General features: G+C 53.2%; 1 protein-coding gene across 2 annotated transcripts in view; it reads left to right on the top strand.

Annotated features, from left to right (window-relative positions):
• ETS1 (ETS proto-oncogene 1, transcription factor) overlaps nt 1-6876 on the top strand; it is a 76508-nt gene extending 69632 nt beyond the window's left edge. The window contains exons 9-10 of one of the 2 annotated variants that reach the window (XM_010403971.4): nt 1147-1265; nt 2165-6876. In XM_010403971.4, the coding sequence (XP_010402273.3) occupies nt 1147-1265; nt 2165-2380 (335 nt within the window). In that variant the 3' untranslated portion in view covers nt 2381-6876. The remainder of the gene's footprint in view (nt 1-1146; nt 1266-2164) is intronic. The other variant, XM_039564855.1, reaches the window with a different exon arrangement.
• Nucleotides 6877-16924: the final 10048 nt, after the last annotated feature.

Here is a 16924-nt window from a genome sequence, read left to right as displayed (position 1 = left end):
TATCCTGCAGCCACAGCTCAGACAGCAGCCATTGTCATTCCTGGAAACAGGCTGGGCTCCATCTCTTTTCATTTTTTCCCTGCTTGAAACTTTGCTCAGGGCTGTCAGCACTGGGATTACCCCAGCCTAATCCAGCCTGTACAACTCCCTGTGAGATAAATCATTTCCTCTCTCCCCAGGCTGTCTTGTTATAATTATTGTCATTATTAGTGATCTATTCCAAGGTGGGTTTAAACCACGCCAGGGTCTCTCCCAAAACACCTTGCCCACAGCTAAGTGCAATATTTGGGCCGTGGCTGCATTTGGAAGTTGCTCATCAAAAAGATTTTGGCTCCAGGGCTTCTCCTCTACCTTGGATTGGGACACAAGCCCAAGGAAGAGATAAATATTTCCAAACTTCTCCACGACTGAAGCCAAAACCAACCGCAGGCTCTCGCTGGGTGCACTGGGACAAATTCCTGATGGCCAAAATGAGCGATTGGAGGGAAGATGGAGACCGGGTGTGGAAGGAGAGGTGGAATGCCCATGGCATGGGATGCTCCAGCTCACCTTGTGCCTCCCCAGCTGGGTCAGGGGGTTCCTTATGGATTTGCTGAGGCTGTGCCAAGGTGGTGGCGAGGAGATCCTGGGCTGGGGAGCTCTGTGTGCTCCCGCCCTCCCCACGAGCCAGCAGAGCCCATTCCTGCAGTGACACGCCCTGGAAAGAGGCCAAGGAATTCTCATACCTGGGTCCCCCTTATCTCGATCAACAGCACGGAGCAAAGAGTCAAGGTCGGGAAGCGGAGTCTGCCGGAGTTCAGCCGTGGCTGGCGGCTCTTTGGCACGGAGGGATTGGTGCTGCTCCGGTGCCAAGGCAGTGACTCCTCCTGTCTGTGTGCCAGAAAAATAATCCTATTTATGTAACTCCGCATGAAGCATTCCAGGGCATGAATATCCAGCTCTTCCTGCAGATAGGAAGCTCTGTTACTTGTAGGGTTGAACTCCCAGCTCAGCTCCTGCCCTGTGGCTGCTGGTGGCTCTTTTTGACAGGAGAGGGCTTTATTTTATTCAGTGAGCACCTTTTGCATGGGAATTTTTCCCCCTCTGGGGTAGAAGAAGCTGTGCTTTTCCTGGCATTGATATCCTGTGTTTCCTTTGTCTTTCTAGGCAGTGGGCCCATCCAACTGTGGCAATTCCTGCTGGAACTGCTCACCGACAAGTCCTGTCAATCCTTCATCAGCTGGACAGGCGATGGCTGGGAATTCAAACTTTCTGACCCAGACGAGGTAAAGTGTCCTGGAATTAAGTGCACAACCCAAATTCCTCAGAAATATTGGTGGGAATAAGCCTCTCCTGCTCCCTTTGGGCAGCCGCTTTGTTCTGGTCTTGGATATGTTGTGGGGAACCAAGAAATCCGAGTCCGGCTGAAAATTTGCTAAAAACTGGGATGCAGTCACCCCTTGGAAGCAAGGATTTGTACCCAAAGTCGGTGGGAAGTGGCTGGGACGCTGTAGGGAGAGGAGAATTGGTAAAGCTCTTCAGAAAGGCCAGGTACAGGCGAGGGGGGACTGTCCCTGGTGTGGGGAGCAGATGGGATCTTTGTCCCCTTCCCTGGCTGGAAGGTGGGGTCAGTCTCTCCTGCCAAGTACAAGTGACAGCACAAGAGGAAGTTGCACGAGGGGAGGTTCAGGTTGGATATTAGGGAATATTTCTTCATGGGAAGGGCTGTCAAGCCCTGGCCCAGCTGCCCAGGGAGTCCCCACCCCTGAAGTGTAGATGTGGCACTTGGAGACATGGGTCAGAGCTGGGGAACAGTTGGACTCCATGATGGGAGGGCTTTTCCAACCTAAATAACTCCATGAGTGACCAGAGCCTTCCAAAGTGCAGAAGTGACCGCCACCGGGCCATTGCGTGTTGGTGTCCTCTGGTTTCGAACTGGCAGAAGGTGGAGGAGGAACCTTGGGAAAGGGGTGAAGCACTGGGGATACGAGGATATATCAGAGGTAGCACACGGGGTTATCCAGGTAAATCCTCATGGAACACTCTGCCATGTTCTGCCTCTGCACAGAGGCTGCTTTTCCCCAGCGCCAATTCTTGTGTCCACCTTAGCGACAAAGAGACTCCTCCACACGGACATCCCAACCGAGCCAGGCTGACTTTCCCTCCCTCTCCCCGCTCCCCACAGGTGGCCCGGCGATGGGGCAAGAGGAAAAACAAGCCCAAGATGAACTACGAGAAGCTGAGCCGCGGGCTGCGCTATTACTACGACAAGAACATCATCCACAAGACGGCCGGCAAGCGCTACGTGTACCGCTTCGTGTGCGACCTGCAGAGCCTGCTGGGCTACACCCCCGAGGAGCTGCACGCCATGCTCGACGTCAAACCCGACGCCGACGAGTGACAGGGACGCGGCGACACCGCAGTCCTCGGGGAGAGCCGGCGGGACTCATTCGGTGGTTCTTTTTTATCGATTTTCGCTGTTCTTCTGCTCATTTTTTTTTCGAGGGCCACTCGGATTCGAGGCTTTGAGGATGTCGGGGGAGAGGGGGGAGGAAGAGGTAAACTTTTGGGAAGGATGGGCTTTTTGGTGATTTCCTGAAAGCTCCAAGACAGGCTTTTCTGGGGGGAAATTTGGAGTTTTAAGAAAGCCAGAAAAATGTAGCTCACTTAAAAAAACCAACAATCCCCTCCCCACCCTTGGCTGTTTAGGAAAAAATGCGATCGAATGGATCCCTTTGGTTGCTCACACACAAACTGACAGGTCAGGAATGACAATATTCCCGAGGATTTGAGGAATTTAAACTCTTTTTCTTTTGGAAAACCAAAATGGGTGAATATTCTTGCTTCGGGGAGGGGCAATACAGGGAAAAGCCAAGAATGGTTGTTCTTGTCCCATCACCTTTCTGTCCATCGTCGTCTTTTCTTCAGGAGACAGAATTTTTCCTAGGAGGGATCAAGACTCTTTTTTATTTTTTTTTTTAAAGTTTTATTTTATTAAATTTTGTGCCAGTATTTGTTTTTTTTTTTCCTAAATAGTCTTAAGCTCTAAGATGGTCTCAGTATTGCAATATTGTGTGTGTTTGTTTCTGTTCTGCCAGCAGAGAGTTTTATCCCAGGGAGGAAGAAGAGAAAAAGAGGAATTAGTTTATGTAGACCCCACTGGAGAATTGGAATGCTGGGACTGGGATGGGAAGGAAAATGAGCTCCAGAGTGGCTCCTGGTGATGCTGGCTGGGGGTGCCACTCTTGTTTCCAGCCCCACACGCTGCGCTGATAATGCTGGTTGAAATCCCTGCTTTTTTAATTTTTTTTATGTCTGGCTGCACAAAACCTCTCAAAATTTCCATGGAAAATGGCTTTTTTCGCATTTTCCAAATCACTTCTTTTGCTCAAGGAACACTTTGGTGCTTACAGAAAAGCTTTTGGGGGAGGGGGGAAGGGGAGAAATTCCCATATTTTTGATGTGGTAAATGGAAAATATGCAAGTTAATTGAGGGGGAAAATCAGGAAAAAGTTCAAAACCCAAAGGGAAATGGTTTTTCCTTCCTGTTTCCAGCAGCTCTGTCTTTATGGCCGTGTGTGGGCACAGCAGAAAGGAAATTGTCCCTGCAAATGGGATCTTTATGGCTCCTGGGCAGCTGCTGCCACCAATCCTGGCGGGGTGTGAGTGACACGAAGCACGGCTGGTGTCACCGGGGGTGCCTTTGGGATCAGTCCCAGGGGAGCTGCTCCCTCTGGCCTCCAAACCTTTCCTGCAGCCGCTTTTCTCTGGAGGGGTCACTCCTGCTGTGCCCAGTGCTGCCAGGATGCTCTGGGCAGGCTGAGGACCATGTCCCACCGCCCTTGGGGTGCGCTTGGTGGGAGTTGGAGGGTCAGGGGTGCGTTCCCATGTCTCGATACAATCCCAGCCAGCGCCAGATCCCCGCAGATCTGGCTGCCCAAGGGAATCTTTCACCCCCCTGGGTGTTTGCATTTAAAGGCAGCATTTTGTACTTTACCAAAATCCCTTCTGCATGTGTCTTTGGGACACAGAGTTCATTCCAGAGGCACTGTGGGATAGCACTGGGGTCAGGGGGGCAGAGCCTTTCCAGAGGTGATTCCTGCCTTATCCCAATGGATCAGGTGGCAGGACAGGAATCTGTGTTAAAGAGCCAGAATATTCAGGCACAAACACCCCTGCAGAGGGGCAGAGCTGGAGGGGACCCCGATCCTAAAGGTGCCCAGAGGTGCTGGGCTCTCCTCCTTTCCTCTGCATACCTCTGTATCCTAAAATTGGTCATTTCAGGGCAAGTCAGCCCCAGAACTGCTGTGTCCTTATAAGGGGTGGTGTTGGAGGGGAAATGGGAAGGCCAGGAGGGAGTGGAAGCAGAGAGGGGGTCCAGGAAGGGAGGCTGTTAGACCCAGGGGCTGCGGGTTGTCTGAAGGGAAGGGTGGGATGGATGGAAAGGAGGGAAGAGGGGATGAATGGAGGGTGAAGAGAGCCCCAAAGGAGGAAAGGGACGCTGCCCACTGAGAAGTGAAACGTGGGCTCATCTCCTCGGGCAGGCAGGGAGGAGAAGGATGGAGGCAGCCTGGCCAAGCTGGAGGGAGGAAAGGAAAATCGGGATATTGTGGATGAGAGCCCCACAGATGAGGCTCTGGGACAGATCCAGCCTCAGGCTGGACAGCTGGACAGGGAGCCAAGAGAGGTGTGAGGGCACAGAGAGCACAGGGAGCAGCTGCTGAAGAGCATCCCAACAGGAAGGGTTGGATTTCCAGCAGTCAGAGGGGTTTGTGGGATGTTCAGGGTTGCTGCAGAGTGCCCTGAACTCACCCATCATGGGTCACTTAAATCCCCCTTCCACCCTAAGAAAGGGGCTCCCAAACATCCCAGCTCCTGCCCCTGGCATGGGCTGTGTCCCAGGACCTCCCTCCTGCTTTGCTCGGCTGCTCCAGCTGAAAAAGGAAAAGAATGGGATGAAATTCCGCTACAACAGAAGGAATTGCAGGTTTGGGTAGAACCCCTCCCCCTGCCAGGCTAAATCCCTCATCCACTGGGCTTATTCCAGGTTTCCAAGCTGGGCCTGTGCATTCCCACTGATTCTGGAGAGATGCTTAAAGGTTAGGAAGGGTGAGCCATGGGAAGCAGCTCTGGATTTTCGGAAGTAGCCCCTGGCTGAAGTTTCTCCACCGTTTCTCCTGGCCCTTTGCCCTCCCAGCTCGCAGCCTGTGAGCAGTCCCAGACACATCAGTGCCATCATTTCCTCTTTTCCTTTGCTTTTATTCCCGTTCTAGAGGCCATCCCAGAGATGGGTGCTGTTTATACACTGGAAATGTGTGGATTTCTCTTTGTTTCTTTTGCTTTGGTTCCTTTCTCCTTCTGCTTTTCATCACTGGCCTTTGGCGAGGGCTGTGCTGAGCCAGACGAGCTCAACCCAAACCCTCTGAGCTCCTTCAGGTCCACGAAAATGTGGTGAATTCCCACCTGCTGGCCCAGAAGGATGGATCTGAGAGGGATGATGGAGATCTGCCCGGGCTGGGACTCCCTCCTGTGCTGCTTTCTCCAGGCAGGAGTGAATTCCTCCTCGCAGATCCTGTTGGAAACAGGGTCGTTTTGTCTTGGTTTGGAATTCTCAGGTGCTCTGGGTGAGTTTTTTGGGATATTTTCTTTGTCCTGCTCATTTTCTGCTGTTTCCATGTGGGTTGGTGTCCCCTTGGCCCCTCTGGCAGAGCCTGAGCCCTACTTGCAAACAGCTTCGGGGGCCTTGACAGTTGATATTTGGGACCTCAAAAATAAAGGAAAAAACCCCAATAACGATAAAAACCATGCCAATAATGATAAAAACCACCCCAATAATGATAAAAACCACAAGCACTTTCCTGCTGCCTGTCCCTCTCCATCTCCACATGTGGAATCACTATAATCCTTGGACACTGGTGTGTGTCCAAGTGGAGATCCATGTTATTCCCACCATCCTGATCCAGATGTGACCGTTTGGGGGGAGAAATAACCAAACAGGACAAAAAAATAAAGAATAATGTAAAATTTCACTTTCTCCTGTCTTCCCAAACCACCACCTCCTCCAAAAAACGGTCCCAAAAAGCACCAATAAATCCAGATGCTGCAGGAAATATCTCCACCTTCTGAGTTTTGCTTTTTTTGGAGGGGTTTTCTCCGAGGTTTTAGGATTTAATTGCTGGTTCCTCGTGGACATTGGAAAACTGGGATGCCTTGGTGTGCTCTGCTCCCTGGTAAGGTCTGTGTAACACCCAGGAGCTGTTGTCTACATTCCAAAGAGGTTTAAATAAAGGATAAATCTATGTATACATATATGTTATAATGGAATATCTCCAGGAATTAACTGCCTCAGTAAAAAAAAAAAAAACAAACAAACAAAAAAAACCAACAAAAAAAGGAAGTCTTTTTTTGTTTATTTTGGTTTTACACATTTTTTTTAAGCTGATAAACTTAGAAGAAGTAAAAAAAGAAAAAAAAAGAGATTGTTATATTGTGCTGTTCGACTATTTTCCAACGTGTATTTTCATATAATTTATATTTTTTAAAAGCGGGGGGAAAAAAAAGTTTAAAAGTGAGATTTAAAAAAAAAAAAACAAAAAAAAAAAACCAAGGAAAAAGCAGGTGCTTTTTAAAAAAAAAACTGAGCTGAGGTAGCTTAGAGATGTAGCGACGTGTGTGTGTGTCCGTGTGTTGTGTCTGGTTCCGTTTGGTTTTTTTTAAAGGATTCAAATAAAAAAATAAAAATCCCTCCTCCATTGAATTCCTGGGGAAGGAGGGGATTGGTTTTGTTTTAATTGCTGATGCTGGCACATCATTTTGCTGGAGAGTTTTTTATATACTGTAGCCTTATTTCATATCGTATTTTAAACCATGTGAAATTAAAAGAAGAATAATTCCTAACCCTCGGTGTCCGCGTGATTATTCCTTGCCTTTCCTCTTTAGATTTGGGGCGGAAAGTGGGAAAACAATGCAAAACTGTGGAAATTCCAGCAATTTCTCTGTTTTTCCCATGATGGAAATTGGGGTTTTATGGGAATGAAGGGCCTGCCCGACATCGCAGCTCATGGCAGGGTGATGCTCCCCATGGCTCCCTCTCACTTTGGGATCGTGGATCCACATTCCAGGCTTTCCAAATCCTCTTTCATCCCAAATCCTCACTGGGAGCATGGGGTATCTGTGGTTCAGCAGCCCAAATGAACTTTGAGAGCAGCAGGGTCTTGGGGAATGGGTGTGGCCAACTTCCAGAACCCGTGGCCACCAGCAGGAAGATGTGCTGGGAATTCTCTTTCCTCCTGGAGATCTTGGGCTGTGGCCCATCAGGAGGAGAAATCCACCTCTGCACTCTCCAAATCCTTCGCCATTGTGCTTCAGATCCTGGAAAAATGCACATTTGAATCCGTTGTGGAATATCCTGAGTTGGAAGGACTCAGAACGAGTCCAGTTCCTGGGCCTGCATGGGAGTTAGGATGTTTTTTCCAGGGAATTTTATGCTGGCTCTCGTGTGTCCTTGTCCTCACCAAGCCAGGAGGAAAACTCTGCTGTGCCCAACTGGATGGGGCTCGACTGGAGCCCGAGGCTCTGGAAGTGGTGATTAATGAATCCGGCATCTGGGAGAAGTCCACGGAGCAGGAGCTGATGCTTTTCCATAGGAGTTTGCGTGATGGGAAATTCCCACGGGACACCACCAGTGACGCTGCATTGACGGAGTCAGCACGAAGGGGATCAGACCCGTTGTCCTGGAATGTGATGCTGGGATTTGTTGGATACCAGGAAGAGTGGACAAGTCACGGGTGGATCCAGGACAAGGAATTCTCTCCATTTACAGCAGCCCGTAGCCACGCAGGGAACAACATCCCGGGATGCTGAGGGATGAGGGTGGAGAACCCTGACGGTCCTCAGGGCAGCCGGAGCGTGGTCCCGGGCCATCGCTGCATTCCCGAGGCTCTGCCGATCCCTGAGCTCGAGGGAGAGAGAGGCTGGGGGGGCCCAAAGCGGGGACAGCCCTGGGGACAGCGCCCAGCCCGCTCCATCCTTTCCCTGGAGCAGCGGAGCTCCAAGCGGGAGCGGGACTCGCCTTTTCCTTCTCCGCTGGAGCGGCCGCGGGCCCTTGATCCTGCCGAGGCTTTTTCATCGCAGCGGGAGCCGCCGGGGCTCGTGCTCGGCTATCCCGGGAAAATAAACATCCAGCGGCTCCTTTCGGCTCCTTTCCGCTCCTTTCCCAGCGCCGCTTCCAAGGGCTCCGGCTCTGGCTGGGGGGGAGCAGCCAAACCCCAGAGGGCTGAAGGTGCCCCGGCTCTCGGGGGTTTTCGCTCCTTGCAGAACCTGAGGATGCCGCAGGTCCCCGCAGCCCGGATCCCGCATTCCCCAGGGATTGCAGCCTGTGGAACACTCCCACTAGAAACACCCGCGCACCTGGAGCTCCACGGGAAGTGACGCCCATTAACGGCCCCGCGTTAATTATTAATCCCATTAACCGCCCTGCTCCCCAGAGGAGGCACAGGGGGGCACATTTGCCCCCCTTGTTGCCCCTGCCCTGTCCCCACACTTCCTTGTCCCGAGGGTGTCCGTGCCACCAGCAGTCAGAGTAAGATTTGGGATGGGGAAATGGAGTTTGGGAATGGAGCCAGAGATTTTCCCATGGAAAAAACCATCCCAGCCACAGCTCTGCACCCCCAAAATCCATCCCCTTTGCAGCATCCTGCAACTAAGTTGGTAATAAAAATCCATGGGAATCTGGAATCACAGAACGTAATTACCCAGGTTGGAATTCAGGCAGCTCCGAGATCCCTGAGTCCAACCGTTTTGTAGAAAATCATGGAATAAATGAGCTCCATGATGGAATTGAGCTGAGAGGAAGGGGTTTGCTGGGAGCGATGTCCTCCCCAGCAGGAAAATCCTGCCCGTGTTGGGAATTGCACCTGCAGGAGGATTTTCCCGGTGTGTCGGCCCCGGGTGCTGCTGTGTGGCTGCTCAGGTGTGGGATTGAACAGAGCCAGAGGAGACAGAAGGGATTTCCCAGGCTCCAGCATGTGATTTGCCAGGGATGCACACATCCAGCAGTGCCGTGGAGCAGGAGGCAGCGTATCCCGAGGGATGCCTGCGGGGTGGAGGGGGGTTCTGTGCTCAAAACCTGCTGGAAACACCATGAGCTGCTGCTCCAAGGAGAGACCAGCGAGGAAAAGGGACTTCTCCAGGTCGGTGTCTTGAAATGAGACATTGAAACTGGTGTTTGAGGGAAATTGAGGTCGAAACAGGAACGGGAATCACTGAAGGCTGAACTGAGGGAAGGGCTCTCTGGAAATCCCTGAGACCCCATGGAGGTGGAAGGAGGCGGTGAAAGAGGAGAAGGATGAATTTAAGGGCAGGCAGTAGAGGGATGCAGGGGCGGAAGGAGGAGGATGAGGTGCTGAGCAGCAGCAGGTGATTGGAAGGAGCTCGGCTCCTTCCTGGGTGATATTTTCTGGATGATCTTTAAGATCCCTTCCAAGCCAAACCATTCCGCGATTCCATGTGGGATGCGCACACCCTTCCACACATCCCGCTGATGGCTCCCGGGCACAGCGAGCACCTTACACCAAGAAAACGGAGATTTAGGGCTGGCGGGAGGCACCGGGACACTTTCGGTGCCCGTTCCCCCTCCCGGGCTGGGATGCCGGGGATGCCTTTCGGAGTCAGCACTTTCCGCTGTTTGCTTTCCTCCCCCTCCCGCCGAGCCCCGGCCTCTGAACCTCGTCCAATAGCAACTTTCCGTCTCTTCCAGCGGCCTTTCCCCGCTGCCGGGAGCGCGGCCGCTCCCTGGCCTCGCTTGAAAGGCGCTCCCACAATGCGCCTTTGTGCCAGGCTGCTCCGGAGGGCAGGAATTCGGGATTGCCGGGACACGGGGCCAAGAAGGCTGCGGCGGGGGCTGAGAGCCTCGTGGGGAGCCCAGGGGTGCTGCCCCAAACTCTGCATCCCTGGGTGGGGATGCTCCCCAAAGCGTGGCAAGAGGATGGTTCCCAAGAGTCCCTGGGATGCTCCCCAAAATTCTGCATCCATCAAAGAGGGATGGTCCCCAAAAACTTCATTCCTGGAGTGAGGGTACTCCCAAAGGTGCTGCATTCCTGGGGTGAGAATTTTCCCCAAAATTCTGCATCCATCAAAGAAGGATGCTTCCTAAAATTCTGCATCCCTGCGGTGGGGGTACTCCCCAAAATGCTGCATCCTTGGGGTGAGAATGCTCCCCAAAATCTTCATCCTTGGGGTTAGGATACTCCCTGAGCTGATGCATCCCTGGGTGAGGATACTCCCCAAAATTCTGTATCCCTGAGGTGGGGATGCTCCCCAGATGCTGCATCCCCCTCCTGCCCGCAGCATCCTTTTGGGAAGGGAACAGGGCACTCCTGGCACGGTCATGCTGAACTGAGCTTATCTTTCCTTAAGACAGGGCTGTCTTTCCATGGGGTAAATTTCCCAATTTCCCATTCCCTGGGCATGACTTGCCCTTGATGGACCGAGGAGAGCCTCTCCCTCCTCCTCCATGCCCAGTCCTTAACTGCCTTCCCACATTCCCCTTCTCCTCCACCCCTCCCGCCATCCCAAACCCCCCACCCTCCTCCCAGGCTCATCCCTGGCACCCTCCATCCCACATCCTCCTGCTCCAGCTCCGGCACAGTGGCAAAGGCATGGCAGGAACGGTGCCGTGGATTCTCAGCTCCGATTTCCCAGCTGGAAAGCTCGAGGTGAAGCCGGAGCCACGCACGGCCTTGGCTTGGGGCAGACCACCAATGTGCCCACCACAGACCTCCGGCAAGCCCGCGGCTCCGAGCCCAAATCCAGGGGCTTGGAGGGAGCTGGGAACAGGCTGGGAAGGCTGGAGGGGAGAGCAGAGTCTGCTCAGCTCCAACCCTGCCAGAGAAGGGGTTTCTTTTGGAGCAGGGAATCGTCCACTCCAAGGAAAATGAAAACTAAAATCCCCACGTTGAGGTTTTTCTTTGGGGTTTTTATGTTTCTCCCCTTCCCTGGCCTGGTTGCTCCTGCAGAATTCCCAGCTGGTGCTGGCATTGCTGTCCTCGCGCTGGGGGCTCTGCTCCAGGGGGATCTGGCAGCAGGAAAAGGTTTTGCTTCCTGTCTGAAGGGCAGGAGGGGCTGGCAGGGATCCCCCAGAGGAGGTTTGGGATTCAGGATCTGTGACTTGGGGAGCTCTTGGGAAGTTTGGCCTCTTTCACCATCTTTGCCTCAGTTTCCCCAAGTGCAATCCCAGATCCCAAACCTTCCCTGCCTGCCTTAAACACACGAACATTGGGGGTCCCTGCTTGGGAGTGGGATGGGATGGGATGGGATGGGATGGGATGGGATGGGATGGGATGAGATGGAATGCCATGGCATGGGATGGCATGGGATGGCATGGCATGGGATGGAATGGGATGGCATGGCATGGCATGGCTGCTCCTTCCAGCCCCACCACCACTGTGATGTTTCATTTTTCCAATCCCCTGAATCCTCAGCCTGGATCAACCCAGCACGCCAGAATAAACCCATTCCTACCTTGCTGCCACATTTCCCCACCTCCATCCCAGATATTTTCCCGGAAAGTGGGATGGGGAACACGGGGGGACAAGGTTTGTGGTTTCCTGGGGATCCCCATCTCCACCCCAAATACCTTCCTGGAAAGTGGGATGGGGGACACTGGGGGATGTTATTTGGGGTTTCCCCAGTGACACCACACCCAAAACCTGGGAGCTGGGACCGTCCCCATGGGGACCAGGATCCTGTGGGAAGCCTGGTTGGATGCTCTGCCCAAACAGCCCAGGACATTTGTGTCCTGTGAGCCGCCCCTGCAAGCGGTTCTGTGTTCCCAAACACATCCCAAGTGCTTTCCTAGGAACATGGGGAACAGCTGAGACATCAACACAGAGGATTAAAAATTAACCTGGCTCATCTTGGACCTTAATGAGGTGCAAAACTCTGCAGAGCCTCTTCCAGCTGGATCCATCCTGCTCTTTCGGGTTGGAGCTCAGGGATGCTGGAAATGGGGTTGGTGACAGTGGCTGCACTTTGGGGACAGTGAAGGCACCTGGAGGCACCGTGTCCCCATCCCGTGCCCCAAACCCTGGGATAAAGTGACCCTTTCGGGCCTGGGTTGAAGGTGTTTTGCAGCATCTGTTCCCAATTCCCTGCCAGCTCCTCTTCCCTCGGCACTCCCCAGTCTGGCCAAGTGGAAAGTCCTCGCTGGAGGAGAACTCCTCATAAATCACAGGGACCTGCATCACCTTGATGGGTTTTCATCGCGAAATCCCCCCCAAAAAATAGCAAGTGGGGGAAATCTCACACTCAGCACGAAGCTGGCAAAGCCCTGGTTTGGCTTTTCCCTCCTCCACGAGATCCAGCCCTGGCCCAGCTGCTGGCGTAGGGTGAGATGGATGTTTATTTTCTCCCCTTTTTGGATGTTTATTTTTCCCTCTCCCCTTTTTGGGATCCTGGGGTTGCTCCTGTGAGGTCCCACTTTCAAGGCAGAGCCAATTCCCGACGATAAAAATAGAAGGCAAGGGCTTCCTGCCAGTGAGGGAAAGAGGAGAAAGAGGGGATGAAATGCCAGATAAATGGAGAAAAGTGAGTGAGTGGCACTTGTGGAGCTGCAGGAGGATTTGAGGATCCAAGGAGCTTCTGGCTGGGTGGAATCAACACAGGAAAAAGGATCAAATGGAATGATTTTGTCACCATCCTCGGGTGACGCAGGGGAAAACCCCTTTGCTGGTGTGAAGCAGTGGATTTATGCCCTCCAGCGTGAATCCAAACCCTCCAGCCCCTTTCCCAGCCGGATTTGGAAATCTCTGTCACTGCTGAGCTATTTAAAGGCAGTGCCAAACTCGGGTCTGGGATGTGCCCAAGGGTTTGGATCCCACGGTGTCGGGGCTGTTGTGGTGTCTGTGGGATGCCAGCAGCTTCCCAAGGTCCCCTGGGACCCCCGGCACCCACAGGTGTCTTTCCAAAGGGTAGGATGAGAGAGGTGAGGTTCTGTTTGGTGCTGCCCTGGGGTTTGCCAGGTTTTGGGAAGATCTGTCATGGAATCCTTGAGAGTTTGGGTTGGGAGGGACCTTGAAGCTCACCCCATTCCACCCCCTGCACCTTCCACTAGCCCAGGTTGCTCCAAACCCTGTCCAACCTGGCCTTGGACACTTCTGGGGGTTATTAAACCATGCATCCTTATCTCCCCAGTAAAACAGGGATAATCACCAAAAAATGGTGCCTGGTCTCACAGCTCTGCTGATATGAGTCTGATTCTGGGGTGAAAAAGCAGGGAATGTGAACCGGGAGCAGCAGGAGCATCCCAGAGCTGTGACAGCTTTTGGGCTCCAACAGCACCAATATTTACAGCCCAAGTGGAGGAGCTGTAAAAATTGGCAGCAGTTCAGGAGAGAGCGAGGAAAATTATTGGAATGAGGCTCTGGGAGCTCCACTTCTCTCCCTGTGTGTCGGAAAGGATTTATCCAACTCACAGGATCCCTTCCTCCACAGGGAAGGGGAATTTGGCCGTGGAGGGTTGAGAGGCGAAAACTGATCACAAATAGAGAGTAGCAACGAGGAAGGTGTTAATTGGTGAGGTTCGTTAACCTCTGGAAGGGTTTGCTCAGGAATGCTGTGGGTTATATGGAGCCTGGGGCTCGTTTTTGCTCCTCACCCCCCCAAATGTGTTCTGTAGCCCAAAGAAATCATTCCTTGCAGCAGGGACACAGCAGCTCCTTGCAGGGATCCCGTCTGGATGCCAAGGCTGAGGTGCTGATAACAACCCTGGGATTTTCGCACAAATTTTCAGAGAGTTTCTGCAGCTGAACCTCATTTTGAGCTGGAAATGTACCTCGGTGCCAACGGCAAATCCATCCTGGAGTGCTGTGTCCGGCTCAGGAGCCCAACATCAGATGTGGAGCTGCTGGAGAGAGTCCAGAGAGGCCATGGAGATGCTCCCTGGGCTGGAGCCCCTCTGCTCTGGAGCCAGGCTGGGAGAGCTGGGGGTGCTCACCTGGAGAGGAGAAGGCTCCAGGGAGAGCTCAGAGTCCCTTGCAGGGCCTAAAGGGGCTCCAGGAGAGCTGCAGAGGGACTGGGACAAGGCATGGAGGGGCAGGGCTGGATGGGAGATTGGGCAGGAATTGTTGCCTGGGAGGGTGGGCAGGCCCTGGCACAGGGTGCCCAGAGCAGCTGGGGCTGCCCCTGGATCCCTGGCAGTGCCCAAGGCCAGGCTGGACATTGGGGCTTGGAGCAGCCTGGGACAGTGGGAGGTGTCCCACTGGAATGAGCTGAGCTTTAAGGTCCCTTCCAACCCAAATCACTCAGATTCCATGACCCCTTCCTAATCCCAGGATTTCCACATTGTAGCAGTAGCAAAATGGGATTTTGAGTGTTTCCCTTCCCAACCACCTCATGCTGCACCAACCCAACCCAAATCTGGTCCCCATCTCCAAAACCTCCCAACCTAAACCCAAAATTCCCGTCACAACCAGACAGGCCGGGAAGAGCTGGATCCGTCTTTGCCTGGTCACGGTGAATCATCGGCGGTGGGGCTGTGCCAGCTGCTTGCTCAGCCACCAGCAAGGAGGGAAAAACTCCAAACAAACCCAACAGCTCAACAAAAATCCATCTGCAGTTCCTCTCAGGAAGAGCCACTCCGTGTACGCACAACACTGGCAGGAAAACACGATGCTCTTTCCATAGGAGCATTCCTGATGTCAGCCCTTCTCCGATAAAATTAGCAACGAGGAATGTGCAATTCCTGCTGGGGTGGTTTATGGAAATGATAAACAGAAACAGAACAAATCCAGGTTTGATGGGTGGATTTAGAAATCTCGGCAGCTGCAGCGCTGGATTCCCTCTCCATGAGCTTCAGGACTGCGGGAGAGGGGGAAACTGGAGCGCAGGCTGCTTCCAGAAGTGGCACATTTGAGTGAAATTGGTTTAATAAACAATTTGAGTTGTGATTCAGACTTGTTTAACCATACAAGAAAAGCTGAGAGGAATCACTTGGGGGCTGGTTTGTGCTCGCCCAGGGCTTGCACAGATCTGCCAGAGGGGTGTCCCTCCCCAGAGTGGAGATGGAGATGATGCCTTGGAGATAAGGGCTGGATTAGCTCAGGGATCTCGGTACAAGAAGAATTTGAAGGATTTAGCCCCAAGTCATGCCTTGGCCATGACCAAAATGAGGTGGCACAGGACAGAAACCAGCACAGAGCAGGTGATTGTCCTCCAGCCCTGCATTTTGAGAGCACCCACATCCCTCCCTCCGGAGAGCCCATCCCACCCAGCCTCCCAGCCCCGCTGACAATTTTCTCAGACATTCCTTCCCAGCCCTAACACTCCTCGTTTGGGGTTGCTGTGACTCCAGAAATAAACACAGGAGGTTCTGCTGGGGGATAAAAATGCTGTGTGGTTTTTGCTGCCCGACTTCTGTGCACTCGGCTTCCAGATGCTCCGGAAGGGTCAGCTTTGGGGAGAGCAGCGGTGACGTGGCCTGGGAAAAGCTGGGCTGCTTAAAGCCAGCCAGTAGGGTCCCAAAATTCCCAGACTGGCTTTAGGAGCAGGAGCTGATGGAGCTGTGGAGAGTGGGGGTGGGCTTGGCAATGTGAAGTTGCAATGGGAAGGAATTCTGGTGTTCCATGGTCTTTCCTTGTGGTTGATGAAGGTTTTCTGCAAGGGTGGATTTGTTCCAAAAGCACCAAGTCGGGATAATTCACATCCTAAGAGAGATCAGGAGGGCTGACAAACACGAGCTCAGTTTTGCCTTTCCTGCTTGCCCCACAGAACACTGGGAGTCACTGGAGATCGCTCAGTTCCCGTTTGCTTTCCTTGTCATGCTCTGATGACATGGACAGGTCCAACCCAGGCGTGTCCTGGTTTTTGCGGGACAAACCCTGTCCAGGAGCTCCATCTCACCCATGTGTAGCCACCAAAATCACTGGCATGGTCTCTGACTCGATCCTGAAGCCCCAACACCGGGATGGGATGGATCTTGGGGGACTTCAGCCCTGGGTGTCCAGATGAGGAGTCCCACAGTGGGGAATGGAATCTCAACCTCCAGTAAATGAGTTTTTGAGAACATCCCTCAGAAAACCAGCCGGGGAGGAGACCAATAGATCCTCGGGAAAAGCAAAGCCTGGAGCAGGAAAGCTGGTGACCAATGAATGCGAGTCCAGCACTGGGCCTCTGAGCTGGGAAGATCCCAGCCTGCCAGCGGGGCTGCCTAACCCAATCCAGATTTCCATAGGAAATAACTCCAGGACATTTCCACCACAAACTATGCGCTGCTGCTGCTTGGACGAGTCCGTACACCGTCATCCTGGGCTGTTTTTTCCCCATCCTCCCTTCCAAGCATTGTTCCAAGGCCGAGGCCGCTGCTGCAGCCAGCTGGGTGCCCTGGGAAAGAACTTTCCCAGCACTTTCCCTCTCCCCGGGAAGGACACGGCGGGAAGCAGACAAGAGGTCTCGCCGAAGCCAGCGGGAAGCACACGGAGGGTGTGGGGTTATTCAGGAATGTGGTTCCGAGGAGGGAATGCTGCCTCTGCGTCGCCGTCACCAGAGGGACAAAGCTGGGATCCACTTGGTTGCTCAGGCTCCAGACACGGAAGTGTGGGGTGGGCTGGGAAGCCAAAGCCTGGCATGGAATCCAGGATGGGGAAAATAATATCCATGTGCTTTCCAGGAATGAGGATGAACGTGAGGGACCATGACTTCCAGCAGGGCTGAACAGGCCAAGGCAGCCCCAGCTTGTTCTCCTCTTCCCAGCCGGATGCTGGGAGCTGTGGGATGTGTGCCCTGGGAATGCCACAGCTCTGGCAGCCCCTGGGGCACATGAGCTGCCACATGAAAGGAAAGCCTGAAAAAAATCCTTCCTGGAAAAGGCAATAATCCCTTAATTAGAGAATTTTCCAGGTGCAGAATGGGATTCCTGATAAGCTGCTTTCCATGGAAATGCCATGTGATT

The sequence above is a fragment of the Corvus cornix genome, chromosome 24 (assembly GCF_000738735.6).
Source record: "Corvus cornix cornix isolate S_Up_H32 chromosome 24, ASM73873v5, whole genome shotgun sequence".
NCBI lineage: Eukaryota > Metazoa > Chordata > Aves > Passeriformes > Corvidae > Corvus > Corvus cornix.
The sequence above is the reverse complement of the archived record's forward strand: the minus strand, read 5'-3'. Positions and strand labels throughout refer to the sequence as shown.